The sequence below is a fragment of the Lepidochelys olivacea genome (assembly GCF_965140295.1).
Source record: "Lepidochelys olivacea isolate rLepOli2 genome assembly, chromosome: 10".
NCBI classification, from domain to species: Eukaryota; Metazoa; Chordata; order Testudines; family Cheloniidae; genus Lepidochelys; species Lepidochelys olivacea.
The window spans coordinates 17,953,874-17,965,943 of NC_140420.1; the positions used below are offsets into that span (position 1 = coordinate 17,953,874).

General features: G+C 41.6%; 1 protein-coding gene across 1 annotated transcript in view; it reads right to left on the reverse strand.

Moving 5' to 3' along the window:
- Window positions 1-4,958, reverse strand: part of VPS35L (VPS35 endosomal protein sorting factor like) — a 120,027-nt gene extending 115,069 nt beyond the window's left edge. The window contains exon 1 of the mRNA XM_084641114.1: window positions 4,905-4,958. Within this exon, the coding sequence (XP_084497240.1) occupies window positions 4,905-4,921 (17 nt within the window). The 5' untranslated portion in view covers window positions 4,922-4,958. The remainder of the gene's footprint in view (window positions 1-4,904) is intronic.
- Window positions 4,959-12,070: the final 7,112 nt, after the last annotated feature.

Below are 12,070 nucleotides of genomic sequence, written 5' to 3' on the forward strand. Positions count from 1 at the left end.
ATGCCCAACTTGCCTTCCGTTTTATTACTGAAGGACTTTTGGGAGAGCTCAAGGATGTTTACTGGAGCTCTGGTGCCTTAATTGAACCAGCAAGGGTATTGAATGAACAAAGGCTTCCTTTATCGAAAACGCTAGTCCTTAAAACTAAAAACAAAAACAAAAAAAAAAGCCAGATTTTCAAAAGAGCTAAGCTTCCATTTAGGCACCAAGTATTAAGTGTCATCAGCTTCCTTTGGGCACAATGTGCCTAAATAGGAACTGAGCTCATTTGAAAATCCTGCTAGTGTCTAAAAATTAATTTCCCCCCTCAACTTTCACTTTCTGGGATTTTGCAATGTCACTATTTCACTAGTTTTCTTCTCGTCATTATAGTGTGTTCTAGTCTAAAAGGAATCTGAATTTCTTAGCATAAAAAAGTAGCTGAAAGAAACAAAATATTTTAAAAGGGCAAAAACCCCAATTTCTCCCTGCCTCCCCACTTCTTCCCCTCAACTTTGCTGGTAATCTTTTTCAAAGTGAAAAAGGAATCAGACTACGTAATTATTATTTAACTGATAGACCTTTGTGGCACTCTTGCTATTGCAATTCTGTAACAAGAAATCAGAACAAAGTCATAGCTGTGCTGATCAGTGGAGAAGCTTTGAAGCCTAATTAGATACAAGCAGAGCAAGAACAAGAGTCCAGTGAAACCCACGTGCCTATTCCTTTTGTTTTCATTATCTTCGATTTCCTGCCTTTACTATACATGAGCATTTTCTTGAATTTACTATTGTTCCATGCTTCAGTGACTCTCCTTGTTCACTTGCTTCATGGGTTTATTAGAATTTGTATGAAAATATGTACCCCACACTCTCTACTGACTCCTAATTATAACATTTCTCAAAAAGAACAGGAGTACTTGTGGCGCCTTAGAGACTAACAAATTTATTAGAGCATAAGCTTTCGTGGGCTACAGCCCACTTCATCGGATGCATAGAATGGAACATTATATATATACACACACACACACAGAAGGTGGAAGTTGCCATACAAACTGTAATAGGCTAATTAATTAAGGAGCTTTTTTTTTTCCTCCTGCTGATAATAGCTCATCTTAATTAATTAGCCTCTTACAGTTTGTATGGCAACTTCCACCTTCTCTGTATGTGTGTGTATATATATATTCTTACTATATGTTCCATTCTATGCATCCGATGAAGTGGGCTCTAGCCCACAAAAGCTTGTGCTCTAATAAATTTGTTAGTTTCTAAGGTGCCACAAGTACTCCTGTTCTTTTTGAGGATACAGACTAACACGGCTGCTACTCTGAAATACAACATTTCTATTACACTGTTATACTTACAGTTTTGTCAGCATTTCCATTACATCTCATTTATAGCGGTTTCTAAAGAACATTTTAAAAAAAAAGTCCTTGACAGCTGAAGCTTGGCATAACAGCCTCAGCCTAAAGGCAATTGTATTATAACTAAATTTTAAGGCACCATTTGCTCTGTGTATGCATGTATATGAAGTGAGCTGTTTGATTCTGTAAGCATTTTTTAAAACTTACATTTACATTGTTTTAAGTGATCAAGACCGCTTGTAAGGTAATTAATATTTGGGGGAGAGCACGACTGGTTTAATATTATCTTCTATTTATTCACTGAGGAAGGAGAGAGAGAAGGTTAAACCTTCCATTCTTGGTGGAAAGCTCATGACTATGGAGCAAGCTTTCATCAGAAATCAGACTGACTGATCCAGTCTTCTGGGAAACTGTAAGGTCCATGTCCACATGCAGGCTATACCCTATAACAGGCAGGTTGCCTTGTTCTACCTGAGTCTGGCACTTAGAAGAGCAATGAGGGAGAAAAGCAGCAACCACGTCTATTGGGAAGGCACCCCTTTTATTGGAATGGATTTCTATATGTATTGCGACAATGCACCTCCTCCACCTCGGCGTGTACCGCGTTTCCCTTGCTGCTGGTGGGGGCATGGAGTAAGTCAGCCCCACTCTGGACTGTATTTATTCTCCCACTTGCGGGTTTATTTCCCAATACTTTTCTGGCAGGCCTCAGGGCCAGCCCAAGGAGTGCCCCTCCACCCAACAAAAAACACAGTTCCAACTCAAAACAAAGGGGAATGCCTTTTCCTACCACGCTGTGAGGCTTTGTTATTGGCCCTGGGGTGCCAGTCCTTCCCCTAAACAGTCTGTTACATAGCTTCCCCTGTAGGGAGGAGAGCAGCCCTCCACCCTGGAGCAGACTCTCCCTGATACCACTAGCCCTGCACTGCCCTGTCTCTCCTTTCCCTCCTTTCACCAGAGAAGGAGTTTGTAAAGGTCTCAAGGAGCCCTTAATTGGACTCGGGTGTCTCTACTGCATATTCCCCTAAGTATGTAACATTTTAACACAAGCGTTTCCTTAAAATAGCTTGTTTGCAATTTTCACAAAATAAAGTTTTGTTCGACTAATATCCAAGATTTATTTTTTGGTTTAGCTATTATCCCCAAACAATGGTCTGTAATTAAATTGCTAACAAAACCCTAATGAAATGGGCATTCGAGAAGTATTAACAGAAAAACTTCAAGAATGGATCTTAAGAGGCACCTGTGGACATATCTAACTTTAAGCCAAATACTTGATATTCTTTCCTCACTCATAATATTTACAAAGTCTCATTTTGATATTAAACTATTAAAAAAGTATGTGGGTGAGTACTATATGGAAAGTTTCAGCCTGGAATGAAATTCATTCAAGCAACAAGCTCCTTTTACTTTAAAAGAGGGCAATTTATATTTTTTAAACATCTTGAAAAGCTATTTTAATAGTGATGCAAATAGCACACTGGGTATCTTATTGTGCCCCTTCATTTCAGAAAAAGCTGTGTCTCCATCTGAAAGCTGAATAAATTCAATTTATTATTTAAAGGAACAAAAGCTTCAGGAAAGCAGGACTTCCAAAATCAGGAATTAGTTTATTTACAAGCAGCCATGCAATTTATGAGGAAGGGAAACAATTATTGCACATATTTTTCTTTATCTTGTCAAAAGAAAAAATATTTCATCATTTCCTTATCTTGCTTGCTCTAACAGAAATTGTACTATGTAGCTTATTTCCTAAGTATTTTCTTCAGTTCTGCATTCAGTTTTCCAGAAGTAAAGAAACATTTCATATTACTACAGAAGCAGAATTTGTAACCTAACATGAACCAATAGGGACATCCACTGCACTACAAGAGGAACAGAATTTTTATCTGGCTTCTTTCTCCTCCCCCCATCCCTCTCTTTCAAAAAAAAAAAAAAAAACATTATAAAATCCAACACAATCAAATTAGATCCAAATTCTGACTGCCCTAGATTGTTCTTGCTTATTTTTAAAGACAGTACATAAGAAAGTCTGTTCACAGGACATCTCTAACACGCTCCTGTGAAGACCTGTACACCCACAAAGCTACCTCATTATCCATCTTCAAATCCCTCCTCAAAATTCTGTTTTGCCCTGATACCTACAAAAAAAAACCAAAAACCTGATAATGGTTAGGCTGCCAACGTGCTGATACCACTGCCTATCATGCTGACCAACACAGGCTCACTGTTTCCTAGTACTCCCCTGTCTGCTTGCGTCCATCTGTTCTCTCTTATTTAGTTAGGGTATGTTCACACTGTTGAGGCTATACAGCCAGCATATAACCGCGTCGTACAGATGCTGCCTACATGGACAGAAGGGGGTTTTCTGTCAGTGTAGAATCATCATCTGATGGTAGCTACATCAACAGATGTATTCTTCCATTGACATGCCTGCATCTACACTGGTGCAAACCTACACACAGGTGTGTTTTTTTCAGTAATTTTTTTTAAAGGTTTCGACACAATGCCTTCCAGGCACCTCCATGCTACTGCTGTGATTTGGCATTTTGTAAGACCATCAAAGAAAAAACAAATATAGGGTTACAGAGAGGAAAAAGCACATGGAGCCTTTATATATCCTACATGAATCACAGAGCAAACTACAGCAACTCCTTTGGGGTTATCCCATCTTCCCACAAAAATGCAAATAAGTAACACCAATCCCACATTATTAAAACAGATCTGAATGTATCTCCCCTTCTTCAGAGGAAGGATTTTACTGTGAGGTTCAAGTATATTTTTTTAACTTCTTTCAGATAGTCTCAGTTGCAGACTTGTGATAATATAATTTCAAGGGTCTTTTCATGGGGGCATTTGAAAGAAGCACTGTCACTGAAGGAACATGTATGTATGTATGTACGTATCCAAATTAGAAATGAACTTTCTAAAACATTGCCACAATTGAATAGCTTACTGCTATTTCATTTAGGCTTCTGGCTTCCTTTTAGACCCCTTCCAAAGCAGCAGTCCTGAACCAAGGAGGAAGTTATCGGTGTTGTTCTTGATATTTGTTTTACTGTGGAAGTCCCTTACAGCACAGAAAGCTTTGGTCAGGGCTACCGGTACAGACTGTAGGAAAGGAGGGAATTAAACTTTACAACAGCTCCACTGCATGCACCTCCGAAACAGGTGAGCTTCGCACCCGGGGGAAGGCCACTGCAGCTTTGCACTAGGCTTTCGGACTGAGTTAGCGGAGAAGCAGGGAACAGACTAGGCAGGCTGACAGAGCAGAGGTGCCTTTCACCCTCTTTTCTTTAAGCTGGGGGACAGGGAAGTCCCCAGCCCACCCCGCTCGGGAGTCTGTAGCCGGGCTCTGCTTTAGCCCGTTGGCTCCAGACAGGGGAAGATCAGGGACCCTTCCCCAGGAACCAGCTCCCACCCAGCCCAGCCGGAACTGCTCCACCTCAGACTACGCGAGTCCAGACCCGTTACCGCCTTCCGCCGCCTGCCCGGCTCGACTGCCTCCTCACTCAGCCCTGACCCTTCCCGACACCTCTACCCGTGCTTCTCCCGGCCTTACCACGGGAAGGCAGCCATCTTGCTTCCTTGTCACGTGACCCTCCTTCTCCCCCCCCCCGGCCGGGTCTTTCACCGCCCTCTCCCCGCTCGCCCCGCCCCGCCGCCAAGGCTGCCATGATTGTGCGGGGCAGCCGGAAAGGGAAGGTGCAGGCCCCACGCGACGGCGGCGGATGGCTCTCGCTGAGCCGGGGGGCAGCTGCTGCACTCCTGAGCCAGCCAAAGCCCCGCGCGCCGACGCCGTGTCCTAAAGTGAGAGAGCGCAGCCCCGCTAGGCACGCCCCAGGGGCTAACGGCTACCCCCCAGGGAAAGGCTCCTCCCCCACCCCACACACTGAGGGGGCTAACCCCCGGGGAGAGGCTCCTCCCCCCACCCCACCACACCCACAGAGGGGGCTACCCCCCAGGGAAAGGCTCCTCCCCCACCCCACACACTGAGGGGGCTAACCCCCGGGGAGAGGCTCCTCCCCCCACCCCACCACACCCACAGAGGGGGCTACCCCCCAGGGAAAGGCTCCTCCCCCACCCCACACACTGAGGGGGCTAACCCCCGAGGAGAGGCTCCTCCCCCCACCCCACCACACCCACAGAGGGGGCTACCCCCCAGGGAAAGGCTCCTCCCCCACCACACCCACAGAGGGGGCTACCCCCCAGGGAAAGGCTCCTCCCCCACCCCACACACTGAGGGGGCTAACCCCCGGGGAGAGGCTCCTCCCCCCACCCCACCACACCCACAGAGGGGGCTACCCCCCAGGGAAAGGCTCCTCCCCCACCCCACACACTGAGGGGGCTAACCCCTGGGGAGAGGCTCCTCCCCCTGCCCCACATACGGGGGGGCTAACCCCTGAGGAAAGGCTCCTCCCCATGCCCCACACACTGATGGCAGCTAACCCCAGGGGAAAGGCTCCTCCCCCACCCCACACATCGATGGGGGCTAGCCCCATGGGAAAGGTACCTCCCCCACCCCACACACTGAGGGGGCCTCCCCCACTCATATTGGGGGGATAGCCACATGGGAAAGGCTCCTCCCCTGTCCCACACATGAGGGGGGGCTAACCACATGGAAAAGGCTCCTCTTCCCACCCCACATGGTGGGGGGCGACCCCTGTGTGTGACACACCTCTCCCCACTCATACTAGGAGCTAGCCCCAGGGGGGAGGCTCCTTTCCCCACCGCACACACTGATGGGGGAGCCTAACCCGCTGTTTAATTTATAATGAAAGAGGTGCTAGGGGCTCAAGCAATTTTTTTTACTTTCATAACTGACATTGCAAGCAGAGGTGCCAGGGGTATGAACTGCCAAGCCTAGAGGTTCCAGGACTCAGCCCTGGCACAAATTAAGCACTGGCCTCACCTTGGGGAGGAAGATGTCTCCCCCCACACACTGCAGGCACCCTTTCCTCGACATCCTGAAGGGGTCTTTTTGGAGCCCACACATGCACCTTGAGGCAGCTTTCCATGCAACTAGGGATCAATACAGAGTGAGCCTCTTCCAGCCTCTCCACAATGAAGTGGCCTCACACATCCCCTATGCACTGCAGGGATCTCACACTCCCCAACCTGAGGAACTGGCACCTTGCCCTGCTAGGCACGGATACACACACAAAGTCTCATTCTCACACAGGCAATGATGTGGTCTCCCCTCCACACCCATACTGAGGTGTGGGGAGGCTCTAGACGGGTGAACTCTCTCACAAGAAGGGAAAATGTGAATGAAGTTGTTCCCCTCCCCAGTGATGGGGAAACCTTGACCTGGCATGTAGTGTCTTTCACAGGCAGTCAGTGAAACCTGGGGCAACAGGTCAGATCACTGCTTTGGTGAGGTCGAATAGCACTCATGTCAGTGAATATGGACCATTTGGTTATCAATGGATTAATCAGGAAATACTGTACAGTACCACTTATCTGTACATATGTACTGATAGCCCCAGGCTCCCAAATCCTGTAGACTCACTGACTCCCATTTATTCAGCTAATTGCAATCATTTCCCCCAGGGCTGATTAGATTACATGCCACCCCACATTGCTATTCTTCACTGTTAGGATAAAACTTTTATTTCTCCACACCAAAGCAAGATCCCAACTCTGATATTCAGATGTCGGCAGTTGCATACATATAGAAAGACCAGAATATTAGTCAAGATCCACCATGGAGAACTGAAAGCAGAATTTTCTTCTCACTCTAATTCCTCAGCGTATGCGCAATGTGCCCCGCCATTTGATAGCATTGGCATCAGCCAGGTGAAGAGCTGGTAGCCCACTGTCAAAGTCAGTCAGCAGGCACTCATCAAGGATATGTGACATAATCTGAAATTGACCCCATCTACATTGCAAGTTGTTAGAGAAACCCCATTTGAATAAATTGGACACAATTGCTCTGTCCTGTTTGAAACCGGTTCAAGGATGACCACAGATGCCTTGGCAGGTCAAAACCTGGTGGACAGATGGTTGGGTCGGTGACGAGTGATTAACAACTGTCGTAGCTGTTGTCATTACGCCAAGCAAATTCCACTGTCGTGTCCTGTGGCGGCATAAGTGACCATAAAGGACATCTAGAAGACATGTGAACTGAACATGTCTGAGTACAGAGGCACATCTCATTTCTCACAGCTCTTGACCAGGAGCATGATGGAAGCCCCCTCATGGCAAATATGAGGCAGTAATTAGATGTCATTGTGTAATTTGGATAATTTCAATCGGCCTTCTTAAAATTAACCCTGTAGTTTTAATTAGGATCAATCTATTTCACCTATCCAAAACCATTGTGTAGTTAGTGTGTGCTCTTACCCAGGTGCAGCACCCAGCCACAGGAGTAGCTGTATTTCTGTGGAGGGTGAAATAAGATTTTATAGAGTACTGCTTTTGATCTACATATGCAGCTCTCACTGACACCAACTGAAGTGGTGAATGCAGCTCAATACAGCCTTTGCAGTGCTTTAAAAGGTATTCTCAGGCCTCAATTGTTATAGTTAGTGCTTAAAATAATTGTTTTAAATGACATCAAAAGCAAAAATGTTTAAAACTATCATCATCTAAGATGAACCAGACAAATTCAGGTATCACTGACTCTATGTCTTAAGAGTTTATGACTTAGTAATAGGGAATGGTAAGATTTTATTTTATATTTTCTGATGTGCAAAATACATCTAATACTATTTTACACTTGTATAGCATCTCTCAATGATGATTATAAAATGCTTCATTTTTGACAATTAGGATACATAAACTAAGTGACTTGCCTAAGATCACAGAACAAACCAGTCATAGAAGCTGGAAAGGAACCCTGGCATCCTGACTGTTATATCTATTTCCAAACAAAAAACATTATTTAATGTTAGTTAAGGTTTTCTTCACTAATAAACTAAACCATAAAAAAGTTAAGAAATACAAAGGCAAGGCTTAAAAAGTTGCTAAGTCAAACACTAAAAAATGCCAGAATGAATGGTACCTGTGCAACCTTATTTCAGCCCCCTTGTGTATATGCATAATAATCTAACCTTGACTTTGCTGCTACCATTTGACTACAGCCTGACTTGGCAGCTTTTAAATCCTTTTTCATTCTTAAGTTTGTATTTTCTATTTTTTTATGGCTTAATTTATTGATCAGAGCAAACTTTAACATTAAACAAAGATTTTGGTTATAAGTTTCCTTATTTTTTTTTTATAGAAAAAATGTTTATGTATGTGCTATTTAAATAAAACATTTGTTTAATGGTTACGGTTTCACAGCAGTGGAAAAATAAGATTTACTGCAGCTTCTAGATAGGGACTCAATCATAATCTCTCTTTTTTTTAAAAAAAAAAGGTAAATACTCAGAAAGTCATAGTCTTCAATTTGGGACAAAATATAAACTATCCATGAAATGGAAATGGAATTGTGTATCTTTTTTATGTAATTTTTTTTTTAAAGGAAAGTAACAGTTACCCTCTGAAAAGAAACAGTGTGAACTACCTCTATACAAACCCAAAGGAGCTCATGCAAACTTAGTTTGCTTTCCTTCCAGCTCCTCCCTGGACTCTTTTTATATTAATGTTAGGGGAGTCTGAGGTAAATCAGTATTCAAGGCAGCCATTGCTATGACAACCAAGGCAACAGTGATTCTCATCAAGTATTTGAATAAAGTAGAGGGAGGAATAATGAGTGGCTGATTGTCTCTGAAGTCACTGCTAATGCTCAGGAAGCAGCAAATGTGCGGTGTGGGGGGAGAAAAATCGTGCTTTTCTGGTGTTTCAGTTTCCTCAAACTTGCTAAAAATCCAACAACATGCAAATAGAAAACACATATTGGAGATCATTCCACACTCATTAATTAGTGGCTGAAATTTGGTTCAAGTTCCCCATCGCATGTTTCCAAAAAAGGGTTCAGAAAAAAAATGAGACACTAGATGCAGACCGTGTAAAACAGAAAATTCTGATGCAACCTAACTGTGGTCTCGCTCCTGCAAGACTGCAATACCCCTCTATTAAAAATTCTCCCTACTTAGAACAGAAATTCCACTAACATGCGCCACCACAATCTTCTGTCCCTTCAATATTGTTTTCTTTACTTGACTTCAAGGTTCAGTCCTTGACTTTGTCATGAAGCCTTTTTAAGACACATACAATTAAAGCCATTTTCATTTAAACTCCATGAACATCAATAATTTAAAGAAAGATCTGGTTATTTGCTTTGATGTTTAAATTATTGAGTAATATCCATCAAAGTTAATCAGGAGTCCTTATTTAGCATGTTTTATTGGGTTCACGGATGATAAACTTCCTGGGGCTTTTTGTAATTTGTGTATTTATAGTGGGAGACACATACTTAATATATTTTCTGATTATGAAATGGTGGACATTTTTCCCCCTCAGATTTGTCTGGAACAACTGCTTATCCTCCTCTAAATCTGACTAATCATAGATTCAGAGATAAAGGTATATTTAGATCCCCACCTCCCTTTTACACAGGAGCTATAGGACACTCTATTCCTATAGGAATAAAGAGTTTTCAATATTAAATTAGTATTTTGGTCCATCAAAAACAGCATTCTACAAGCAAAACTATTTAATCCCTAATGTTTCAGAGCAATACACACAAGTAACTTTATTTACATGCATAAAGGGTTGCAGGATCCCACATATTGCACTTAAATAATATTGCATATTTTGGACAGCAGGAGAAGACACAATATCCTTCATGCTAAATTGTTTTAATCTACGTTTCAAATCTGATTTTTCCTCAATGATATATTAACTCCCAATAGTACAAAGATGTTGATCAATTACTCTTTTGTAATTTTGTGATTTACTCTTTGCTCTCACATTAGTTTAAGCTTCAGAATGACAAAGATTTTTTTCCGATGGCACATTAAGTAAAAACCTACATGAACGATTACTAATTTGTTTTTGAGTAGCAGCCGTGTTAGTCTGTATTCGCAAAAAGAAAAGGAGTACTTGTGGCACCTTAGAGACTAACAAATTTGAGCATCCAATGAAGTGAGCTGTAGCTCACAAAAGCTTATGCTCAAATAAATTTGTTAGTCTCTAAAGTGCCACAAGTACTCCTTTTCTAATTTGTTTTTGCACCTTTCTCCATTTGTTAGCAATAAATTATTTATGTGTAGGTTAAATACCCTGTGGTTTGTTAATGTGTAATTTTACATATTATCTTTAGGACTGTATTTCATTATATATCACTTGCTTTAGTGATAAAAAAAGAGTAATAATAAAAAGGTATGAATCAGAAAAAAATATCCAAGGAGATGGGTGGGTGGGTGTGGTTTTGAGTATGCCAATGTTTGTCTTTTTCTGATTCATACCTAAACTAGTGGGGAAAGTGACAAGAGAAATTTGGGTCACTTTTCAAAGATTTCTTGAAGCTTGTGTTGGAAACTGACTATTTACAGATAGGATTGTACTAAAACAACAAAGATCATAGGGAAAGGAGGCCTCTTCTCCTTGCTTATTGATAACTTCCCTTGAAAGCCTTTTCAGAACAATCCAATGTAAAATATCTCTGAATCAGATTATATTACTGCATAATGTTTCTCCAAACAAAAAAGCAAGCTCACTAGTGTAAATGATCACGTTGTATCTTACATGGAAATGATTAATAACCTGTTAAAACTTCAATAATTATAAAAAAAATCTCTGAAACTAACAGTTTACAGTCATACACACCTCTCTCTCTCTCTCTCACACACACACACACACACACACACACTAGCATTGCTTGATGCATGAAGGCTTTTCAAGGAGTATGTTTGTCATTAGTGTTATCAGTCACTAATGGTATAGTTCACTGAAAGCAAGACTATCTAGTGATTTATGTCCTATCAGTCTCTGCTGTAATATAACGGTAAATTCAGGGTGATGAAAACTCAGAAAAAGATACAAGTAGCAGAACACCAGACAAAAAGTCTAAAATATATCCCAAACACACACAGTCTATAAAATATGTAAATAACTTTTAGCGACTTTCTAAGGGTATGTCTTCGTTGGCAGAGTTACAGCGCCGCCCAGAGAGCACTGAAGGGAAACCATAAGCTCACCATGAATACCACACAGCTAGGCAAGTCTTGTCTTTGGCTTTAAATATAAAATATATATATATTGTTCATATTGCATTGTTCTCCCACATTTTGTAATTAATCATTCAGAACAAGCAGCAATTTAAAGAATGCAGCATTGGACCCTTAAGCAACCAGAATCCTCTCTGAAGTTTATAGGAGTTAAGTTCAAAAGGAATGCAGGACTGTGGAAGCAGTGTCATATCAAATTGGTGAAGCTATAATGTTGCTGCTTCTTAAATTTCAGCTCTGATTTCAAAATAATTTGGATGTGCTTGGCCCTGTATTATTTCAAGTCTGCTTTCTCCTGAATTTATCTCATGCATTTAATCCAGAAAAAAATGCAAATATTTAAAGATTAAAAAGTTTATTTTGCAGTATATTTAATGAAAGGGGCAAGACTGGTGAAAATGAACTAAAGCACAAAAAATAAATACACTTCATATTATAATAATGACATTACATTCCACAAAAATAAAGTGAATTGAAAATTAAATATGTATAAATAAATAAAAAATATATCAAATTACAAAAAAATTCTGGCACTTGTGAAGAAGGCCTTATGAAAGTTAAAAATTTTTTGCAATGATATTTTAGTACACAAACTTTGAAACAGTCTTAA